Source organism: Solanum lycopersicum, chromosome 11, assembly GCF_036512215.1.
Source record: "Solanum lycopersicum chromosome 11, SLM_r2.1".
Taxonomy (NCBI): Eukaryota; Viridiplantae; Streptophyta; class Magnoliopsida; order Solanales; family Solanaceae; genus Solanum; species Solanum lycopersicum.
The window spans coordinates 38175875-38198302 of NC_090810.1; the positions used below are offsets into that span (position 1 = coordinate 38175875).

General features: G+C 37.2%; 3 protein-coding genes across 3 annotated transcripts; all 3 read left to right on the forward strand.

Annotated features, from left to right (window-relative positions):
• The first annotated feature begins 1312 nt into the window (after positions 1–1312).
• Positions 1313–12737, forward strand: LOC101251442 (sodium/proton antiporter 1). Its single transcript, XM_004250699.5, has 10 exons — positions 1313–1771; positions 2695–2871; positions 2965–3093; positions 6586–6762; positions 7771–7877; positions 8950–9070; positions 11127–11188; positions 11288–11590; positions 11988–12282; positions 12363–12737. Exons 1-10 carry the CDS (start codon positions 1583–1585, stop codon positions 12480–12482), a joined length of 1680 nt encoding a protein of 559 aa, XP_004250747.2. The 5' UTR covers positions 1313–1582; the 3' UTR covers positions 12483–12737.
• Positions 12738–18554: 5817 nt separating this feature from the next.
• On the forward strand, positions 18555–19266 carry LOC138339391 (uncharacterized). Its single transcript, XM_069290985.1, has 2 exons — positions 18555–18827; positions 18895–19266. The coding sequence occupies exons 1-2, from the start codon at positions 18555–18557 to the stop codon at positions 19264–19266; spliced, it is 645 nt and encodes a 214-aa protein (XP_069147086.1).
• A 100-nt stretch (positions 19267–19366) lies between these two features.
• LOC138339392 (uncharacterized) lies at positions 19367–19922 on the forward strand. Its single transcript, XM_069290986.1, has 2 exons — positions 19367–19622; positions 19783–19922. The coding sequence occupies exons 1-2, from the start codon at positions 19367–19369 to the stop codon at positions 19920–19922; spliced, it is 396 nt and encodes a 131-aa protein (XP_069147087.1).
• Positions 19923–22428: the final 2506 nt, after the last annotated feature.

Sequence of the window (22428 nt, forward strand, 5' to 3'; positions counted from 1 at the left end):
TGAACGGAGAAGTGACATAAAAGAAGATCGAAGCATATCTAGTGCTTAAAAAATCATCAACCTCATGCATGAAGGGGTCATTATACAAATATTGTTGTTTTTGTGACAACCTTAGTCGATATAAAATTCTTTCTACCACCTCAGCGATGTTGTTCCCTCGTTCTAGCACATACAAAGAGGATATTTTTTTTCATTTTGGAGAAGATAAACCAACAACCTAAGATGACTTTGCACGATGCTTAATATACTTCTTGTCCATGACAATTTTTAAGCCATTTGTGGAGTCAACAATCTCCAAAGCACTGGATTTGGAGTCAATATTTATTGCGTCATATTGATATTTTTTAAACTTTGAAGAGAGAATTTAGATCGAATAATTTTTGCAGATGCAGATTTCGAGAAGCCATCTCAATGTTTTTAAACTTTGATTTTTAAAGAGAAAAGATGAGAGATAAAAATTGTCCCGCTAGATGTTTCAATTTGTATGCGACTAAGTTTCTTTCATGAAATATAACAATCAAGGGAGGAAGATAGCAAGCAAATAGTAATATTATATTTGAATTTGTGCAAATGTCACAATCTTTATGAAATCTTAAGAAAAAATATGTAATTCGTAATCCTTTCCTTCACGATTGTCAACTCAAGAGCTTTACTTTGTTTTTTATTTGATGAAATATTTGCGACTTAACACTTGGAGATGAAGACTTGCATATCACCACTGAAGAGGGAGGATTCTTTATATATTTTTGTGTGTTCTTCTTTTCATCTTCCCCTTCTGATCTTATGAAGACCCCTTTATATAGTTGTAAGCTAGGGTTTTGGGTGTATTTTGGTCTTCAAGTAATTTTAAGGATCTTGGGTTTGAAGAGCATGAATTGAACTCGTCTTGTCAACTTAATGAATTGACCCAAATGTAATCTGGACTTTATTTAGGTCATATAATTGACTTAAATATTAATTCGACTTGATCAATATATGATGAATTTAAGTATATCCAAATTTTAGTATGAAGTTATCGATAAAAATTCAGTATTTATAGTAGCTTATAAAAATAGAAAATTTAGAACAAAAAATGTTGCAATTATTTTTTTATGGATACGATAGAGAAGCTAGCAATTCTTTTGTTTTTTTGTTTGTTTTTAATAAGGCTGATTATTAGCTGAGAATTTTCAATATTCATTATTTATAAAATCGAATTGCATAAAAAATGCATTAGAAGGGTAACTTAGTCGAATTATAACGGTTTATATATATTAATATACATTTATTAAGAGCTTTGTTATAAAAACATCAAAATAGGGAAGATAAATATAATGTTAGGAGGTCAAACCTAAGGGGAGGTTGTGGAATTATTCTTATTTTCAAAAAATTACATCTATGATAAAAAGGGTATAATTTTTTTTAAATATAAAAAATAAATATCTCTTTGAACATGTTATACAAGATTCTGGGTCCAGCAGTGCTCCTTATCTTTGTTTTTTTTTTTTTCTCTAATAATGGAATTCCCTTGTGAATTTTGTTGAGGATAATTCAGTTTTCCAGTATTCCATAGTAGACTGAGACAATTTGTTCCATTAGGAAAATGTCTATGTTTCTTGCAATCAAAAGCCAGTGCCTTTTTCCTAATCAGACTCATTTCAAGAATCGCCCAAGTGAACTAGTTTTGCCTCAGACTGTTTTTCCAAAATTCAGAAATGGACCCAGATACCGCAATTGCATCCTGGCCAAAGCTGAAGACAAAGCCAGAGAAAATTCGGAGCGGCAGCTTGAGGTAAAGTATTGTGCATACCGAGGAGATTTGTTGTATTATACTATTTTACCATGGATATTGATTATTTGATGTTGGAGTTGAATAGCTCAGAAATTCCTTATTTAGTATTCGAATGAGGTGGTCCTCAATTGAATATTTAATGAATAATTTATTTGATTCCAACTAGATTGAGATTGTGGCGCGGTTGTTGTTATTGATAATGAAGCACTTGATCTGAAATACTTGGATATTAATGAATAATTTATTTGATTCCAACTAAATTGAGATTGTGATGCGGTGGTTGTTGTTGGTAATGAAGCAGTTGATCTGAAATACTAAGGGTGTCTTTGGAACAAGAGGGATTTAGAAGGGTTACGATTATACATTTTCGGCAGTGCAAGCTCTTTCTTTGATTTCCTTATCTGATTTTGATACATCATGCATGACTCTTTTAGTCTCTATCTCATTGGTTATCTATTTTTTGTATTTTCAGTATGGAGCATCATTCTTTATTGTGTATTTATCTTTCTTAGTCAATAACATGATTTTAGTTTCTACAAGAGCTTGTCATTTAGAGGATTTAGATTCGTCAGGTTAGTATATTACTAGCTTAATTGAACTTTTGGTCTCAGGACCATATCATATGATGAGCTTAATAGGAGTTAACGTTGAGGCCTCAAGAGTAAGTTCTTAGGTTCACTTCAATATTCTCTACATCTGGACAGGACTAATGCATTTTATGAACTCAATAGCTTCACCTTGAAAGTAGGCTGTCTCAGGTTCAGTTCCAAAATATAGATGGACAGCCTATCTTTGCATTATTCCATCAGCGATGGTGTGCATAATAGTTACGGCCCTAATTATGATGGTTAAATAAGACAAAAGGAAATGAAAGGAAGTGCAGTGGCTCGTACTTACTTTACTAAGAGTTAAGTTTGCTTCAGGAACTAACAACATCATCGGGAACATGTGATCCTTTGTGCTCAGTTGATGAAACAAGCTCACAAGAATTTGAAGCTACTTACCAACCAAAGACAGATTTCCTGAAGGCCTTTGCCATTCTTTCTGCGGCTGTCACCGGTACAATAGCAATAAATCAATCATGGGTGGCTGCAAATCAGGTGTTCTACTGGAGCCTGATATTTTTATTTCAGGCATACTAGTGAATTGATCTACCATAAATTTCATTGGCTTGATCAAATCTCATGCTTCAGGATATTGCAATGGCGTTGCTGTTTGGAGTAGGATATATGGGCATCATATTTGAAGAGTCCCTTGCTTTCAACAAAAGTGGAGTAGGACTTCTGATGGCCGTGAGTTTATGGGTCATTCGAAGCATTGGGGTAAGGCGTGAGTTTACTTTCCTTTACACTACGTCGATTATTGAATGTTTGATAGTGAAAGTAGCTGGATATGTAATTGGAAGGTTTGTCAGTCTTCAAAAGCATACTTCTTACACCTACTTTTAACACTTCAATGCTCTTTATGACAACTTGCATCCAGTGAAAGTTCTTTTGAATTTATATTGTTGTTTTGTTGATCTTCATGCTAGTTTTACTATTGCTATATTGTGAGCCATTTTTGAATTAAACTGCTGCTTTAGTACGAATACTACTTCTTATCTTGTATGCTCTGTGGAGCTCCCCCTACTTCCTCTTAGAAATAAAGCAAAATTTATGCTTGAAATGGGAAGGTCCGGTGCATCTACTAATTCATTCAAATGCGGCTCCTATTTAAGTGATCACAAAGTTAGATTGAAAGAGTCCATTTTTTTAAAAATCTTAGTATATTGCATCTTAAAAGTTGAAGGGGGCTAGTTTTGAACTTTCCAACAACTATACCACTCAACATCTGATGTGGCCCCACCCAAATAATAGATGTTTTCATGTTTCAACATACGTAGGTATTTCCTAAGTTGCTCGGACTCTTCACTTTCAGTGCCACACCCGTATCTACACAACGTGTGTGTGGATGTGGGATCCCTACTGGATTTGGTCAACCAATTTTGAATATTTTGACCAAAATCGACGGAAAAAGTTTTGGAAAGATACGATGATCTATGTAATCAAAACAAAAGCCAGGTTGAAATTAAAGAAAATGGGATAGCTTGTATATAGAAATTTCCTAAGTTGCTCGGACTCTTCACATTTTGTGCCGCACCTGTGTCGACAACATGGGTGTGGGATCCATGGCCAATTTGGTCAACCAATTTTGGGTACTTTGACCAAAATCGGTGGGGAAAGTCAGGACAGTTTTAATAATTTCTGTAATCAATACAAAAGCAAAGATGAAATTGAAGAAAAATGAATACATGTCTTATAGAAATTTCTATGTCACTCCTTTTCCTTTGATCTCTTCCAAAATTCTTGTCAGGTTCTCCACAAAATATCTCATAATTTAGGCTTAAATCTTAATACCTCTATTTTTAGGTGAATCCCCGCACCGGTATCCATATCCCCTTATCTTAAAAATTAGATCATGAAGGATCCCACCTCTAGATCCGCACCCGTATCCCGCAAAGCAACTTAGAAAATTTCTATATTAGTAATGAATGATACCAATGCACGTGCTATGTATATACCTGCTTCCTCCGTCGGACAGTCGGGATCCTTGGGGGACTCGTGAGGTCCATATATTGGGCAGGGACGGTACTCTCATACATATACAATATTGTGTGCAAGTGTGCAATTATGATCCATAAACATATATAATGTGCAGGCGTGCAACTCCAAAGTCCAATCAATATATAATATATAATGTGCAGGCATGCAACTTCGACTCCAATCCCAATGATATATAAGGCTTAATGCAGGTGCGTAATATTTATCCCAAACAACAAAGACGCACTGACAGGCAGTAATCCTTTAGAGTAACTCAATTCCACTATCATTTCAAGCTTGCCATTTCAATCTCCCGGCCCATATAAACCTCTTAGTTCAACCCAATGATACAGCTAGAACTACAATAATCACAAAATATTATCATAATCCGACTCCAAATGCTTAAAGGAGAGTAAAATTATCAACAAGCATGTTATGCACCGAAACAAGTCACCAAACATGTAAAGCATGTTACCAAAGCAAGAAATCTACCCGAACAAGTCAAATAATCACATAAACCTATAACATGACACCAGACATAAAGGCTTGTTATCTCATTTATACAGGACCTCATTACCCATTACCCATGTACACAATCAACAATACCCTAACACTTGATAAAGAGTCCTAAAAACCCTCCACTTGCCTTAAATCGAACCCAAAAAAGTTCAAATTGCGGCTTGCCCTTTTTCAAAGCCTCCGAAAAATTCAATCTGGTCAAATACATAATATGCATAAGTAGACAAGTCTATAGCACCCATATTGCTATACTTATATTTTGCATAAAAAGAGTCAACTGCGAGCCCATAAGAGAATATAAATTTTTCCTTGAAAATCATGTTACCTTAACGTAAGGAACTTAGATATCAAATTTCATCAAAACCTGAGCTCTAATCGACCTTCAAATCACCAAAATATGATTTTGTAACTTTGACTTGAAATCACCTTTTTCATCAATCTAAAAAACTAAAACATTGATTTAAAGGTAAAAAATCAAGAAATAATTAGTGACAAATAATAAAGAATGGCTTAGAAATATACCCAATGACGAAATTTTGAAAATCCCATGATGAATCGTGTGATTTCAAGCTCCCAGTAGTGAGTTATGGGGTTTATATTCGAAAACGGACTTTTAAATTTGGCCAGGTGCACTTCCTCTTCGCGAACGCGACAGGTCCCTCCTGATCATGATTGTGATGCTTTCTTCACAGACATGAAGAACAAAAACTACTTGGACCCGACCAAAATGCTCTTTGGAATCGCAGGCCCTCCATTGTTATCGTGATAACCATCATTTTCAAATTACTAGCACCAAAAAATCAGAAAACCAACAACCATGCATTGAGTCTACAGTTCCTGACTGAACCCTAGAAATCCATTTGAATCCCGTGAAGACATACCAAATATGCTACTAGATTGAAAACGACATTTCTAGCCTGTTGGAACCATCAAAACACTGATCTGAGGTAATCTTGACCAAATGTTGATTGAGGTGAACTCTTAATTACAAAATTTACAACTTCCCAACCGATGGCCCAAATCACATCCGAAGGCCTCGTGATCTGAACCAGTGATCCAACTAATTCAAAAATCACCATCCTGGCTTAACGGAACCGTCAAAATTTTGTTCGAGCTCATCTTTTACAAATGTTGACTTTGGTAAACATTGCAATTTTCAGACCTCAACAATAAAAAACTCATTCAAACCCGTCCAATCACCTCAAGAACCGTGCCACCCATCCCTGCAGACCACAAATATCATAGAAGCTACGGGAAGCAGGTAAAACAGGGAAAACACACAAAAATCTCAAAACAACTATGAAGGTCGTTCTATATTCTTGCAATTGTATTGGAACTTATTTCCTGTACTCGGGCTATGCTCTTTACACTTTAGTTAGTTGCAGTTTTGGCAGGAGTTATATGACTGCAAACATCATTGTGCTAAGCTGCTTCTCAAATCATTCACATGATAGCATTGAATGAACACACCCTTATAATGTGGTGCAAGAGTTCTATATGAAATTTGTGAACTCTTCATTACCAAAGTTGAAAGCAGCTGTACATGTGAGCCAAATTTTGCGAACATACATGAAATAAGATAATACTTGGATATTGAATGGCCATTTAGACAAGCTCTAGGATGGTTTTCTTGTTAAAAATAATAGAATTCAGAGACAAGAGGGCTTTTTAATCTCCATACTTGTGGTGTTTTACAGTCTTGTATGTCCTTGGCAGGCCCCTTCAAATGACATAGCTCTTTCCCAGTTGTCACATGCGACTGCTGAAGTTAGTGAAATAGTGTTCTTTTTGCTTGGTGCGATGACCATTGTTGAGATAGTTGATGCTCATCAGGGATTTAAGCTGGTTACAGACAACATCACTACTCGCAAGCCAATAACTCTGCTTTGGGTGGTTAGTGATTCAATAACCTTTCCTCTTTCAAATTACTCTCGGTTCTGTTTAGTTAAGCAGTTATTTATTTTTCTCTATGAATATAGACGATTCTGTAATATCTTGCTTTTGGTCTAACAAAAACAGATAGTGGTCTGATTTTGCATGAAATATGTTACTTGATTGAAAATGCATATATACAATTCAAAATAAGTAAATCTAAGAATGTCAGAGTAAGGAATAATACAAGTGGATAATAATGGAAGGACCAAGTTACCTACCGATTTAGCAATCTATTAAGCCCCATGTTTCGTTCCAGCATATTCAGTTGTTGTACTCTTTTATGAAATGCATGTTAGAATGCAAGGCATCCAAAGTTTTCTTCTGTTGGAAAAGTCATCTCTTAGGAATTGACAATTTGTCAAAGTAAGAACTGCTCATTTTTTTCTTCAATGGAGAGATGCACAGTTCTGTCAGAGAGGGGTTGCTATTAATTGATGGCTCTTAATAGTCTTTGTTGTACGTATTTCACATATATTGGCTTCTAATGTCCTTTCAATCATAAAATTTCTTATGAAATACATGTTCTTGGGCCGGAATTGTCCATGCTAGGATATATAGAAATCTTAGATTCATTTATTTTAAGAATTGACAATTTCTCAAAGTAGCTGTATAATTTTTACTTGATATGCAGATGCATAGTTATATCAAAGCGGGTTTGCTTTTAGTTGATCATCCTTAGTAGTCTACGTAGTAACTATTTTGAATTTAATTTGATTTTGCTCCTAGATATTGTAGGATCTTATAATGCGCAGCAGATGGGGGTGGTATGATTACCTTCACTAGATGAAGGACATGACATACATAGATGATTTATACACAGAAGGTGGCTAGCCAATAATATGATTTACCACATTAGCCTTTCGTTCAAAAAAAAATGATTTAACTGAGTCAAGACTGATTCAACATTTTGTTTGCTGCTTGTTTCCTGTAATTGTCATTAACTTTCTAAAGTTATGGTAATTTCAGGTAGGTTTTGTGACTTTCTTCCTCAGTTCAATCCTTGACAATCTGACTTCTACAATTGTGATGGTCTCCTTACTGAGGAAACTGGCACCACCTTCAGAATACCGAAAGTAAGTGTCAGCAGCTTTGAGCCTCATCTGTTGAACCTTCTAGTAGGAGCAAAGATATTATGATTTACTCTCATATTTGGTCTAAAGTTATTTGATCTCGGAATATCAATCTTGATTTCCATAAGTCTCAAGAGGTATTGATATTCGAACTCGAGAGAAGATCAGAAAGAACAAGGGATGTACATGTGTAAGCAAGTTAGATGTCTATACATTATCAAAAAAAAGAAGTTAGATGTCTATAAGAGAAATGACAAGCCCAGATGCTTTCAGGATGCAACTTTGGAGTAGCTCAAGGTTCTTGTATTACAATTGTGGGAATTTTTTAAAATGAGAGTCACTTGAGTTAAATTTTTGATTTAATAAGGCAGTGAATGGTCGTATGGTGATGCGATGTTTAAATGCATTAAGTAACTTCACCCTAGCTATATCAATAAGTATCTTCTAGAACTTTACGCTTATCTTTTAGCAAATAATCATGGTTGTGTTTCTGTGCAAGTATAGACTAGACTCTCTTGTATCTCAGACTACATTATTCATTTTGAGTTATTTTCCAGAATTCTGAACCTTTTCTAGCTTTTGTTTGTTCAGCCTTAACAGGTGGATCTGGTTTTCAAATTAACAATCTTCAAAGTTTGCAGATTGTGGATATCCCTGCCCCTTGTACTGTAAAACTTAATATCTAGGGATAGGCCTGAGAAACTTTTCCTGAGATAAATATTGACAATTTCTAATTACTTTGAGCACCCAAGTGTGTGGCCTAGTGGTCAGTGAAGTGGTTGAGAGCCATGAGGTCTCAGGTTCAAATCTCAGCTAGAGACAAAAATTCTAGGTGATTCTTCCAACTGACCTAGCCTTGGTGAATGTAGTTCCTGGAACCTGTTGCTGGTGGGAGGGGGCACGTATCCCATGGAATAAGTCGCGGGTGAAAGCTGGCCCAGACACCATGGTCATCAAAAACAATAAATTACTTTATCTTTCTCCTAGACTACCTGTTTCTTGCTCGGTATCCTTTTTCTGAAGGCTCTGTTGTATTTATTGTGAAGTATATAATCTGTTAATTATTTGTTCCCAGGCTTCTTGGCGCTGTTGTTGTTATAGCAGCAAATGCCGGTGGAGCATGGACTCCCATAGGTGATGTTACAACTACAATGCTCTGGATACACGGCCAAGTATCCACGTTACCAACGATGAAGGTTTTTGAATTTTTTTATCTCATTGCTTCTATTTATTTACTAGTTTCTGAGTACGTGCGTTGCACATGTGACCCATGCAAGTTTTTATAGATCCATTACAACGATTAAGTATATATGATTAGTAATAAAACAACAATTACAAAAAAAAATAATTAAAAAGGGTGACAAAAACAACATTTACAAACTTTGAACTTTGTTTAGTAGTTAGCAAATTTTCAATTATGTCACAAATGGCTAACAGAGCCCCAAAAAAGTACAGACTTACGAAAATAAAAAATTCAAGAAAATTAAATTAAAGAAGTCTAATATATATAAAGAAAACACAGAAAATGAATAGAGAAGGAAAAATATACAACATACACATCCTTTCTTAAACTTTAATCATAACAATATAGAGGTAAAACAATATACAAAATCCATACATATTTTTTTGAAATTTTTGCTGGTGACTTTCATAACCAATCAAAATTGTAGAGTCTTCTTCATTGAGTTAGAATGAATCAAATATTACAAAATTAAATATAAGTGCTTCACTAGTTTGATAATATAATGACAAAGGATAATTTTGTTGGGGGTCTCATAAAACAAAAAAAATATGAGTTTATATAGATAAAAGTGCAGAAAATCCAAAAGATATTATTAAGTTTCAAATTAAACATTTGGAGGTTATGATTATTAAAAGCATGTAATATCAAGATATTAATTGATAGGTAATTATATATAATTCATGAATGTGAATATTTAAAGTAAATAAATAATCATAATAAATAAATGAAGAAAGAAAAAGTTTGGTGAAAATGATATTTGTTGTTTCAATTTGAGAACTTATACAATCTGAAATGAATAATAATAACATAAACCAATTGGGGAAGAACAAAAAAAAATCTTTAATCTCAATAAATATATGCATATCTATACGAAATTTCGTGGTAGAGCAAGAGATGGTTGAATCCAAACGGTTGGTATTAACTCCTCCTTTGGGCTCTTCATTGTATATTTATAAGTTATTATAACGCTTCATTATTTTTTCATTTATTAGCACAGTAATTAATAAAAAGATAATTACGTGCAATTTAAATGTGATTTAACAAAATTTTTTAAATTATTATGTCACTTCCCTTTTTCACTTTTTTTTTTAGCTATTGCCCCCCTATTCAACTACTTAGTTGCTCACAATGAAAAAAAGAAACATTGTATGGCTTGACTACAAGAAGTTGAGTTTTGTCAAACTGAAGATATTAGCGGTTTTTGGGTTTATTTGATGGAACAGTTATCTAATTTAAGTCATTAAGTAGTAGAAAATGATAAGTTGTAACATCTAACCATTGTAATTATTGATTTTAACTTTAAAAGATTTTAATAAAAAAAATAAGTGAAGGGCATTTTCGTAATTCAACTTTGAACTTAAAATCTTCCCACTTATAATAATATATGATATATGTACATCTTTCCTTGTGTTATAATGAAGGAAACAATCTTTAGGGACGAAGGGAGAGAATTATTATCAAATAAGCACTGGATGGTTGTCATTTCGTATAGCTTCCAATATTCGAAGATGATTAGTCTAAATGCAATGATATTCATAGCATTGTTGATGTCATTTTGATTGTACACGCTGCCTGAAAACATGTTTGCATTGGCTTAGATGCATTCTGTAACCGCATATTATATTGAGGAATTCACATTTAAGTTTGAATGAATATATATTTGAGACTATGGATGAAGGTAGTGCTGAAATGAATGAAAGAACCATACAGCTCAGTCTGTATTCTCTCAAACTGCACTTATTATGGAATAAAGTATGGATGATGGAAAAGAAATATGTAACTTTTCTGTGATGGAGCATGGTTAATTCAGTGCTGCCACTGGTTCTATCCACCGTGCATATTCATTTAAAAAAGCATTTTTCACTTGGTTATATTTGGTAAATTAGAACCTGCCAGATCATGTCTAAACCTGTATAATAGTCTTCACTTAAGAACTCTTTACTTCAGTTGCCAACTGAAGTCTCTATTTCAGTTCTGGTAACAGTGCAATGCACTTTATCTTTTCGCAGGATTTATTTCTACCGTCAGTTGTTTCTCTAGCTGTTCCTTTGGCTCTGCTGTCCCTTACAAGGTATATTTCTAGCATAGACCTGAAGAGCTTCTTGAATTTCGGAAATATTTTAAGAAATAGAGTGGAGATGAAACTATATTAGAAATTATTTGTGTTCAGTGAAGTGAATGGGAAAGGACAAAACTCCGCTGAGGTTCTGGCATCCGAACAGATGGCTCCTCGAGGACAGCTAGTTTTCGCGGTTGGACTTGGGGCTTTAGTGTTTGTACCAGTTTTCAAGGCCTTGACTGGCCTTCCACCGTACATGGGTATGCTGCTTGGACTGGGAGTTCTTTGGATAATCACAGATGCGATCCACTATGGAGAATCTGAAAGACAGCGGCTGAAAGTACCACAGGCTTTATCACGCATTGACACTCAAGGAGCTCTTTTCTTCCTTGGAATCCTATTGTCCGTTAGCAGGTATTGCAGAATCCTTTGGGTTTTATAATACTTACAGCAGCATGGCAATCAAAAAGTTCATGCAGAACTCTTTTCTTGATAGAATAGATTCATACATCATAACCCTAAAATCATTTTAAACCAGATGTTGAGAATTAACCCTGTTCAAAAATTTGCCATCCAGATCATTTGGCATTATATCATTTCTTAGTCTTGATTAACAGTGTAACCACTATAAGTGAAATCATTGGGGGAAATGGGAAGTGGTTCTTATTTTACTTCTGCGGGTATGATGGGTGTAGGATCCATTACTCTATTTAGCTCATGCATTGTGTGACTATCAACCATCATCCATGCACATCTGAATTAGATAAATAACATGACTAGTCATTCTGGCATATTAACATCTTTTCCATAGCCTGGAAGCAGCAGGTATTCTGCGAGAATTGGCAAATTACCTTGATGCCCATATACCAAGTACTGAACTCATTGCAAGCTCAATCGGGGTTGTGTCAGCAATCATAGACAATGTTCCTCTGGTTGCAGCCACTATGGGAATGTATGACCTATCTTCCTTTCCCCAAGATTCTGAATTCTGGCAGCTAGTAGCATTTTGTGCCGGTACTGGTGGATCCATGCTAGTAATTGGTTCAGCAGCTGGAGTAGCATTTATGGGAATGGAAAAAGTCGACTTCTTTTGGTATATGAGAAAGGTACATATGCTGCTGCCTGCTATTTTGATGCACCACTTTGAACATTTCTGCTTCAATATTTGTCACTCTTATCTCTGCAGGTTAGTGGTTTTGCTTTTGCTGGTTATGCTGCCGGTATTGCTTCGTATCTTGCAGTACATAATCTCGATATCTCACTCCCAACAGCTCTGGCTCAAATTCCTTTCCTTCATGGATCTTGATGTCCTTGGAGCTATCAGTAAATCTGATCGGTTGTGTATTCTCTGCTTCAAGTTAATGACCAGAACATATGAACACAAATCCAGAACCTTTAGTGGTGGAGATGAAAATGCCATATATCAATCTCTTTAGAACTACCAGTGTGTTGGCCTGGGTTGGGGATTAAAGCCCCACATAATGTAATTTATTGATTCTAATAGTTTAATAATGTAACTGTGGAGTAATACCTCCATCTTCAGAGCTGTCCTACACCAAAATACTTGTGAACAACAAAATCATCACAATGGCTTTCATAGAGAACTTTGATCCCAAAATAATAACAGCAGGAGCAGCAAGGCACCACATGAGCCGCGGTCTGACAGGAGAAGCCAAAGGCTCTGTAGCTGCGGCTGCCTGTTGAGTCACCAGCTTTCGCTGAAGCAGTTTGCTCACCGCAGGGATGGCTCTGCCTAAGTGAACCAAGGCCGGTGGGAGTGGCTGCATCATCAGTTTGGGACGAAATCTCAAGTCTTTGAACACACTCGAGATTTATTTTGAGTCAAGTGAATGCAATCCGAGCATGCTACCGGACTCAAAAGAATTGACGGACCAACCAACATAGTCGTCTCGATGAAATATTGACAGAAGTCTACACTAAGCAAACTACCCAACAACTGCAGGATTCGAACTAAAGATCCTATTAGACCAAACTCAACACTCTGGGGTTAATGGTGCTAATGAAAATCTTATTCAAGCCCATTTATCAAGAAAGTTAACCAAAGTCAACCCTTTCAGCACAGAAACTCCGAACTGGAGAACTCAACTTGAGGGGTAAAATGTATAAAAACACATCATAACAACATCCACTACTAAAAGGACTTTTGTCCTTGAAAGTTAAGGGAAAGGAAAGTATAGAAAGGCTCGAAAAAATAGAATTTTGTTCACTCTCCTAAAAGAATTCTCATGCAAACAAGATGAACTATAAGCTTGCCTTTAGTGTAATGTTCCACTAATGTAATAATATGAAGTTGAAGAAGGTTGTAATGTAGGCTAGGGACGGGTAGGAACTATATTTGGGTAAAAATAGTGACTAATGTTCCCAAGCGCTTTAATATGTCACAATTTTCATTTACGGACTTCATATGGGGCTGCAAAAGAAGAAATTGAAGTCTCAAGGAGGCTAACTAGGACAATACATTTAGGTAGATAATGCAAGGTATAAACAAGGCTATCAAAAATATGCTTATGTCACTTCCTAAACTCACACTCCATTTTTTGTTACACACACCGGGTAAGTTCCACACATTAATATGTACTTGGCATGTAAAAAAATCTTACCACACATGACACATGTATAAATCAAGAAGGATATTTATGAACTCTTAACAAAGCAATTGCAAGAGTCCATATTTAAGCATAAGTCAACTTGAGTCAAATAAAAGAGCCTGTGTCTTAGATATAGTCATTTTGCCACGATTCAAAGTACACCCTATGCGTGATACTGACTTATAAGATTCCAAAAGGACCTACACAAACCACTTGACATATATATACACAACATAATAGAGAAAAGAAAGAAATATCATAAGAAGTAAAAAATTTGACATAAGCGGAAGTACATCAAAGTCTAGACAAACCATTTATTATATCAAATGAGTGGTCGAGACGTAATCCATACGCCACATACAAAGTATGAAAACTTAAACATAAGGAAATCAAATAGAAGTATCATGGTCCTTGGTAGGTGTAAGGTTCCTGATCAAATGACTCGACATAGGCATGAGCGTGGCAAAGGGTTGGCATGAATGACTTTGCCAAAGGCCAAAATGCGAGTGGAATCTAATGCACCGTGGTTTCACGGTACTTTCAATGCTTTTTCCTTAAGATTTATGTGTGTCTAGAGCCCTTTTGTAGTAATTTTAATACGTGTTTGTCTTTGTTTTGCAGAAAAGTTGTCCAAAACTGAAATGCAAAAGGCTGTGGAAACTGAGTGCAGATTTGACCCACGAAGATGATCGACGGCCCGTCGTCCCATGGACGTACCGTAGGTGGTGACCGACGATTGGAGGTTCAAGCATCTGGAAGCAACTTGGGGAATTCTGACTAATTGTGGGGCTACGAAAGGATCGGCAGTTTGTTGATTGATCGACGAACCGTCCTGGCAAAACGTCGATGTGATCAGAGAATGTCCAGTACCCGATGTTGATGAAAAGCTAAGTATGGAACGATGAGAAGCATTGACGGACCCGTAGGTGTATCGATGGACCGTGTTGTTGGTCCGTCGATTGGATCAGAGAAGATGCAAAGTAAAGGCTGAGAAAAGATACTAAGTATGGACCAACAGAGGCTGTCGACGGTCCGTCGTTTGATCGACGGACCGCCTGTGGGTTCGTCGATTGAAGCCGCGTTTGGGACAAACTTTCCTTATTTAAACTCCTTTTAATTTAGGACTCTTTTTATTATAAATAGGGTGAAAAACATCATTTTTGGGTTGGATTCTTTTACTAATTGCATACTTTTGTTCTTGGAGATTTATTTTTGCAACTTGAGCATTAACTCAAATATTCGGATTTGGTTTTGAAGATAATTGTGTGATTTCAAATTGAATTTCTAGATTTTATTCGAATTTGTCAAAGTAAGTTCATGATTTATTATTTATCAATTATGAATTGTGTTCTTCTTAAGCATGGGTAACTAAATCCACAACTAGGGTTGTGGGAACCATGGGTAATTAACAAAATAAACCTAGCCAAATAACAATTCTCAAATAGGTTATTGCACGCATCAATAATTCTTTCGTTTAGAAGTCTTTTTAACGAGTGTACGCATTAGAACTCGCCTTATTGCTACTTGCCGGACCAAGGGATAGTTAATAGGAAAAGAATTATTGACATAGCTTTAGTGGATACTATCTAATAGGCTAGTTTCGATTGGAGCGAATTAATAACTAAGTCATACATCGAATATGATGTTTAATATGAAGTAAAGGTAAGGTTTAGTAACTTCGACACACGTAGCCGGACCAAGGTACGGGTTGAAATTCTCTAAATGTCGGACCCAGGATTTTAGAGATACATACCTTATCACTTTGCATGCAAAACACTAGGAAAGTATTGTTATAGCTAGTATTATGACGTTATGAACATATAGGGAACACTTTCACCCTAATTTCTCTCACAACTTGATAAATACTAATAATTCACTCTTGATACTTGTTTGATTTCACAACATCACAATACTTTTGTTTCACAAACCCCCCCCCCCCCCTCTTTATTTTCGAAAAGGACTTGACTAAATAGAGGTAATCGTACATTAAAGTTAAGTCTAAATCGTTTTCCTAGTGTGATCGACCCTAACCTAATAGTAGGGTTCTTTACTTGATACGACCGCTTATACTTCTTTGGGAAGTGTAATTTGAGCGTATCAAATTTTGGCGCCGCTATTGGGGAAAGTGGCTTTTTGATTAACTTTAATAACAATTACTGAATTTTAGTCAACAATTTCCTAATTTTGTTTTTTTCTTTCGTTTTTGTTTGTGTCAGGTCTAGCTCTAGTGTATGCCAAGTACACGGAGCCTAGGAGAACTGAAACTTCCATTCGATCCTAAACTTAACCGGACACTCTACAGAATGAATGATCAACAGAATCCCGCAAATCTAGGTGATGGGATCAACCGTCAGCTTCCTCCACGGGTTGATGCTCACAACCAAGAGATTATGGAGAACCCTAGTGATGGAGCTTTGAGGAGGCAACCTTCCGTCCCACGCCCTAAAGAGTTCTATAGGGGCAACATTAACATCACTAACTTTGATGGGCCTTTTGTCCTACCTCCTCTACCATAGGGTCACACATTCGTGGTAACTAGTAGCTTGATGCAGATGCTCAATGTCAGAGGTTTATTTTTGGGGCTACCATCTGAGGATCCAAATGCTCACATCGCCAAACTGAGGTCGGTGTGTAAGAGTTGGTAGGGAGGGCAAACTTGGACATGGATGTCATCGGGTTAAGAGTGTTCCCTCTTTCACTAACGGGAGAGGCCGCAATATGGTTCACTCAATTGCCCTATAATTCAATCTATACTTGGGACCAGTTGAGGGATGTGTTCCTAGCATGGCACTACCCGGTGTTCTAAAAAGCTCAACCACAAAAATAGAGTGAACAACTTTATGGTATTGCCTGGGGAGTCGGTGAGTAGATCTTGGAATAGATTCACCTCATTCGTAAGAAGTGTCCCAAATCACCGCATTGATGATGAGTCATTGAAATAGTACTTCTATCGGGGGCAAGATGATAATAATAAAGCAGTGCTTGATACAACTGCGGGTGGTTCTTATGGTGAGTGCACATACGCAGAGATTGCGGAAAAGTTGGAGAAAATCTCTCGCAACAATAAGTCTTGGAGCACTAGAAGTCAGACACTGGGAGAAACACCTTTGCAGTGCAAGATACACACAACCCGGCCACATATGAGATTTGTGAAGAGATGTCTAAAATGAGAACTGAGTTCGGATTGGTATTGAAACATATCACTGGGGGGTGCAGAGAAAGTAAATGCAGTGAATTATTTGACTAAACCACCACCGGCAGTGGATAAATACTACTATAAAGAGGACTCTTATGCAGTGAATGGGGGGGTTCCGACAGAACGCCCAAGGCTCCAATAAGGAGAATTGGTGCCAAGGCCAAGGAAATCAAGGTCGGAACTATGGGAATTACAATAGAGAGGGTCATTATGTTCGATATGGAAACTACAACTGTGATAACAACTTCAACTGCGGTAACCATGGTAATAGAAACGATCGAAGTGGGCCCTATGTTCCAAGTATTAAGCACCAAAGACGTTTGAATCCACCTATGCAAGAGGTAGTTAAGAAGGAGATTATTAAGTGGTTGGATGCCGGAGTCATCTATCCTATCGCAGATAGTACTTGGGTATGCCCTGTTAAGTGTGTGCGCAAAAAGGGGGGAATGACAGTGGTTTCTAATGAAAAGAATGAGCTTGTTCCAATGAGGTCAGTGACTGGATAGAGAGTTTGTATGGATTATCGGAAGTTGCATGCATGGACTAAGAAGGACCATTTCCCTATGACCTTCATGGATCAGATGTTAGATAGACTCACAGGAAAATGATGGCACTGTTTTCTTGATGGTTATTCGGGTTACAATCAAATCTCTATTGCACCAGAGGATCAAGAGAAAATCACTTTTACTTGCCCTTATGGACATTTGCATTCAAGAGGATGTCTTTTGGGTTGTGTAATGCACTAGCTTCTTTTAGAGATGTATGAATTCGATATTCTTCGATATGGTGGAGACACTATTGAGGTGTTTATGAATGACTTTTCAGTTGTTGACGACTCTTTTGATCGATGTTCTTGGCCGAGGTTCTCAAAAGATGTGAAGATTGCAACCTTGTGCTAAATTGGAAAAAATTTCACTTCATGGTGAAAAAAGGTTATTGTATTGGGCCATCGCATTTCAGAGAAGGGGATAGAGGTTGATCGATCAAAAGTTGAGGTTATAGAAAGACTTTCTCCACCCATCTCTGTAAAAAGGTGTGCGAAGTTTTCTTGGGCATGCGGGCTTCTACCAGAGGTTTATTAAGGATTTCTCAAAAACTGCACATCCTCTGTGCAAGTACTTAAGAAGGAATGTAAAATCGAGTTTGATGAATCATGTCTGAAGGGATTTGGAGAGTTGAAGGACAAGTTGGTATCTGCGCCCATAATTATTTCCCCAGATTGGAGTAAGCCTTTTGAGGTGATGTGTGATGCTAGTGGGGTTGCTCTTGGTGTGGTATTGGGAAAAATAAGGGATAAAATCCTTCATCCCATCTATTATGCTGGTAAGACCCCATCTATAAAATCCTCGCGGTGGTATTTGCTTTCAAAAAATTTCGCTTCTATTTGCTTTGCACGAGAGTTATAGTGCATACTGACCACTCCGCTTTGAGGTATTTGATGGCAAAGAAGGATGAAAAACCAAGGTTGATTAGATGGGTGCTACTATTGCAAGAGTTTAATTTTGAGGTGAAAGATAGAAAAGAGACCAAAAATCAAGTTGCCGATCACTAGTCCAGATTAGAGGATAAATCTATGCGAGAGTTAGGTGAAAAGTCTGAAATTGATGATACCTTCCCTGATGAGCATGTATTGGCCGCTTCTCATGACTTGATCCCATGGTTTGCCGATTTTGCGAATTATCTGGCTAGTGATATAGTCCCATCGGACTTATCCTTCCATCAGAGGAAAAAGTTCATGCATGATGTGAAAAATTTCTTTTGGGATGAGCCTTATTTATATCGGAGTTGTGATGATGGGCTTATTCGCCATTGTGTTCCGGAAGTTGAGATGCTAAGTGTTTTGGAGGCATGTCATTCCTCGCCTGTGGGTGGGCATCATAGTGGTATCTGGACTGCCCCATAAAATTTTGCAGTGTGGGTACTATTGGCCAACAATCCACCAAAATTCTCATGAGTTCGCCAAGGCATGTGATAGGTTCCAAAGAGATGGATGCATTTCGAAGAGGCAAGAGCTCCCTTTAAATCTCATTCTAGTGATTGAGTTGTTTGATGTATGGGGCATTGATTTTATGGGACCGTTTGTGAGTTCTCATGGAATAAAATATATTCTTGTTGCGTTGATTTATGTGTCAAAATTGTTGGAAGCCATAGAATTTTCCAACAATGAAGAGAAGAGTGTCACCGCGTTCTTGAAAAAGAACATCTTTTCCAGATTTGGCACACCTAGGGCCATTATTAGTGATGGGGATCCCACTTTTGCAACAAGTTGTTCAAAGGGTTATTAGAGAGATATGGGGTTGTCCACAGTGTAGCCACTCCATACCATCCATAAACTAGTGGCAAGTTGAGGTGTCTAACAGAGAAATCAAACAAATCCTGTCGAAAATGGTGAATGCTAATAGAACGGATTGGTCAAGGAGGCTTGATGATGCTCTTTGGGCTTATCGGGCTGCATGCAATCCCCCCATAGGTATGTCTTCATACCAACTTATATATAGGAAGGCTTGTCACTTGTCGGTTGAGTTAGAGCACAAAACCATGTGGGCGATGAAGAATCTGAAGATGGATTGGAATGAAGCAGTGGAACAGAGATTAAATGGGTTGAATGAGCTTGATGATTTTTGCCTAAAAGCATATGAAAGTTAGCCCTCTACAAAGAGAAGATGAAGAAGTACCATGACCAAAGATTGAGAAATGCGAATTTGCGGTTGGGGACTTGGTGCTTCTGTTTAACTCGAGGTTGCGCCTATTTCCGGGCAAACTCAATTCCAAATGGAGTGGTCCATTCTTGATTACTAAAGTGTTCCCACATGGAGTGGTTGAGCTGGAGAACAAGGAGCGTGCAAGGTTCATGGTAAATGGGCAAAGAATCAAGATATACCTAGGGCATGCAGAGAGTGCCCATGAAGTGGTTGAGGCATATCACCTTGATGAAGTCTGAGTAATCAAGGATCCTGCGTCGTGCCGCGATGTTAAATCAAGCGCTTCTTGGGAGGCAATCCAATGTGTATCCTCTAGCCAACAATAGGTTTTTCTTTTCTTTGTAGGAATATTTGCATTCTTTTGTTTCGTTTAGTTTTACTCAATTTCAGGTGTTAATTTTTTTAGTAGGTTGGCTAGAGAGTAGTTTAGGTTCCGTGTCTAAAAAGTGTACTAAAACACACAAAATTTAGCTTAATGGGTGCTCAATGTGTAGGGACCAAACTACAAGCCTGAAATGACCTGTGTCTTGCGTTTCCAGATTCTGTCTTAATTACATTGCTTGTGTAGATCAATTACAATGACACTAACAAGGTGCTTTTCAAGTACTTATGGCCCCAAAACTAGACATCGTCTATTCTAGGGGGAGGTCCAAGTATGTGGATCCATCCCAACGGTTGATAGGTATGTCAGATGATGAGCAGGATCTGGAATACGTGCCCCCTGGCACCCAGACCCCGACACCAGCTGCTAGAGCCACTCGGGGCACACTCAAGAAGGTGGCCTCCGGCGTAGTCACTGCCTCCCAGTCTGATGAGGAACTGATACACTCAAATTATACTTCCCTAAAGAAGTATAAGCGATCGTATCAAGTAAAGAACCCAATTGTTAGGTTAGGGTCGATCCCACGAGGAAAATGATTTAGACTTAACTTCCATCTACAATTACGTCTATTTGGTCAAGTCCTTTCCAAAAACAATAAATTAAAGGGGGGTTTGTATAACAAAAAATATTATTTCTAAGTAAGACAAATAGCAAGTTTATAACTTTGGTTTTTATCAAGTGATGAGAGAAACTAGGGGGTAAGTGTTCCTCATAGATTCATAACGCGGTATCTTGCATGCAAAGTGGTAAGTTATGTATCCCTAATTCCTTGGTCTGGCAACTAGAGAATTTCACTTTATACCTTGGTCCGGCTACATGTGTCTACTTTACTAAACCTACCTTTACCTCATATTAAACATCATATTCAATGTTTGGCTAAGTTACTACTTTGCACCAATTGAAACTAGCCTATTAGATAGTGTATACTAAATCTATGCTGATAATTCTTTTCCTATCAACTACTTCTTTGGTCCGGCATGTAGGAATAGGACGTTATAACGCATGCACTCGTTAAAAAGAATTCTAAACGAAAGAAGTATCAATACATGCAAGAAACTATTCTAGAATTATTATTTATCTAGTTTTACCTTGTTAATTACCCATGGTTCCCACAACATTAGTTGTGGATTTAGTTACACATGCTTAGAAATACACAATTCATCGTTATTAAACAAGAATTTATGTACTTACTTTGTCAGGTTTGAAGAAAATCCAGAAAAAACACTTGAATTAAAGAAAATATCTTGAGAATCGATTCTATAAACTTGAAGTAATCCCAAAATCCAAAGTTCAACTTCCAATAACAAGAGTATGAAAAATAACAAAAAGTCTAACCCCAAAAATGAGGTTTTTAACCCTATTTATATAATTAAGTCCTAAAATAAAAGGAGTTCCAAATAAGGAAAAATTTGTCCAAAACACGTCTTCAGTCGACGACCCAACTGACGGTCTGTCGATGGAACAACGAACCGCCGAATGCCTCTGTCAGTCAATACTTAGAATCTTTTTCAGCCTTCATTTTTGTATCCTTTCTGTTGCGATCGACGGACCAACAACACGATCCGTCGTTGGACTTACTGTCCGTCGATGCCTCCGTTCCTCCATACTTAGTTGGATTTCTTCAAGTCGGGTACTGGGACTACTTTTTGTTACAATCAACGACTTGCCAGGATGGTCCATCGATCAGTCGACAGACCGTCGATCCTTCCGAAGCCCCACACTTGGTCAGAATTCCCCGATTGGATTTCAGTAGCTTGAACCTCCATCCGATGATCACCACCTACGGACCGTCGATGGGTCGACGGGCCATCAACGGCTCTATAGGTCATCACTTCTGCACTGATTTCAACATAGTCTTCTCTGTTTCCATTTTGGAAAGTTTTCCTGCAAACACAGATAAAAATACATTAGAATTACTACAAAAAGGCCTTAGACACACACTAAACTTAAGGAAAAAATATTAAAATTACCGTGAAACCACAATACATTAACAACCCAACTTAAATTCGTTGTTTGTCCTAAAGCGACGCATTATGACTCACCACAAAACCTTTTTACAAAAGTATCCTCATTTAAGCTTCGCAATCATCCTGGATATCAATCCCGATTATTTTCATTGTTTTTATGCGTGACATACTCTTAGGCTCACTACGCTCATTCATGTGGATCAGACCATGACACAGACTCACCACGCACCGAAACCTCTCCTCTTTTATCTCTCACCAAGGTACCAACTTTCCAATATTGCAATTGGTGTCCTCACTTCATAAACAATATCCTCCTTTTACATACAATGATTTCAAATTTGAGTATAACGATTATTATTCAATGCTCACTATCAGATAACTTCACACCTAATTGAT

What these genes read in the sequence shown, in the direction of transcription:
- LOC101251442 (XM_004250699.5), top strand. Translation starts at nt 1,583, where the DNA reads ATGTCTATGTTTCTTGCAATCAAAAGCCAGTGCCTTTTTCCTAATCAG. An exon ending in CCACGTTACCAACGATGAAG is followed by an intron (nt 9,071 to 11,126) that starts GTTTTTGAATTT and finishes ATCTTTTCGCAG; the next exon opens with GATTTATTTCTACCGTCAGT. An exon ending in ATCCTATTGTCCGTTAGCAG is followed by an intron (nt 11,591 to 11,987) that starts GTATTGCAGAAT and finishes TCTTTTCCATAG; the next exon opens with CCTGGAAGCAGCAGGTATTC.
- LOC138339391 (XM_069290985.1), top strand. Translation starts at nt 18,555, where the DNA reads ATGCGAGAGTTAGGTGAAAAGTCTGAAATTGATGATACCTTCCCTGAT. An exon ending in AGATGCTAAGTGTTTTGGAG is followed by an intron (nt 18,828 to 18,894) that starts GCATGTCATTCC and finishes AAAATTTTGCAG; the next exon opens with TGTGGGTACTATTGGCCAAC.
- LOC138339392 (XM_069290986.1), top strand. Translation starts at nt 19,367, where the DNA reads ATGGTGAATGCTAATAGAACGGATTGGTCAAGGAGGCTTGATGATGCT. An exon ending in TTGCCTAAAAGCATATGAAA is followed by an intron (nt 19,623 to 19,782) that starts GTTAGCCCTCTA and finishes TGATTACTAAAG; the next exon opens with TGTTCCCACATGGAGTGGTT.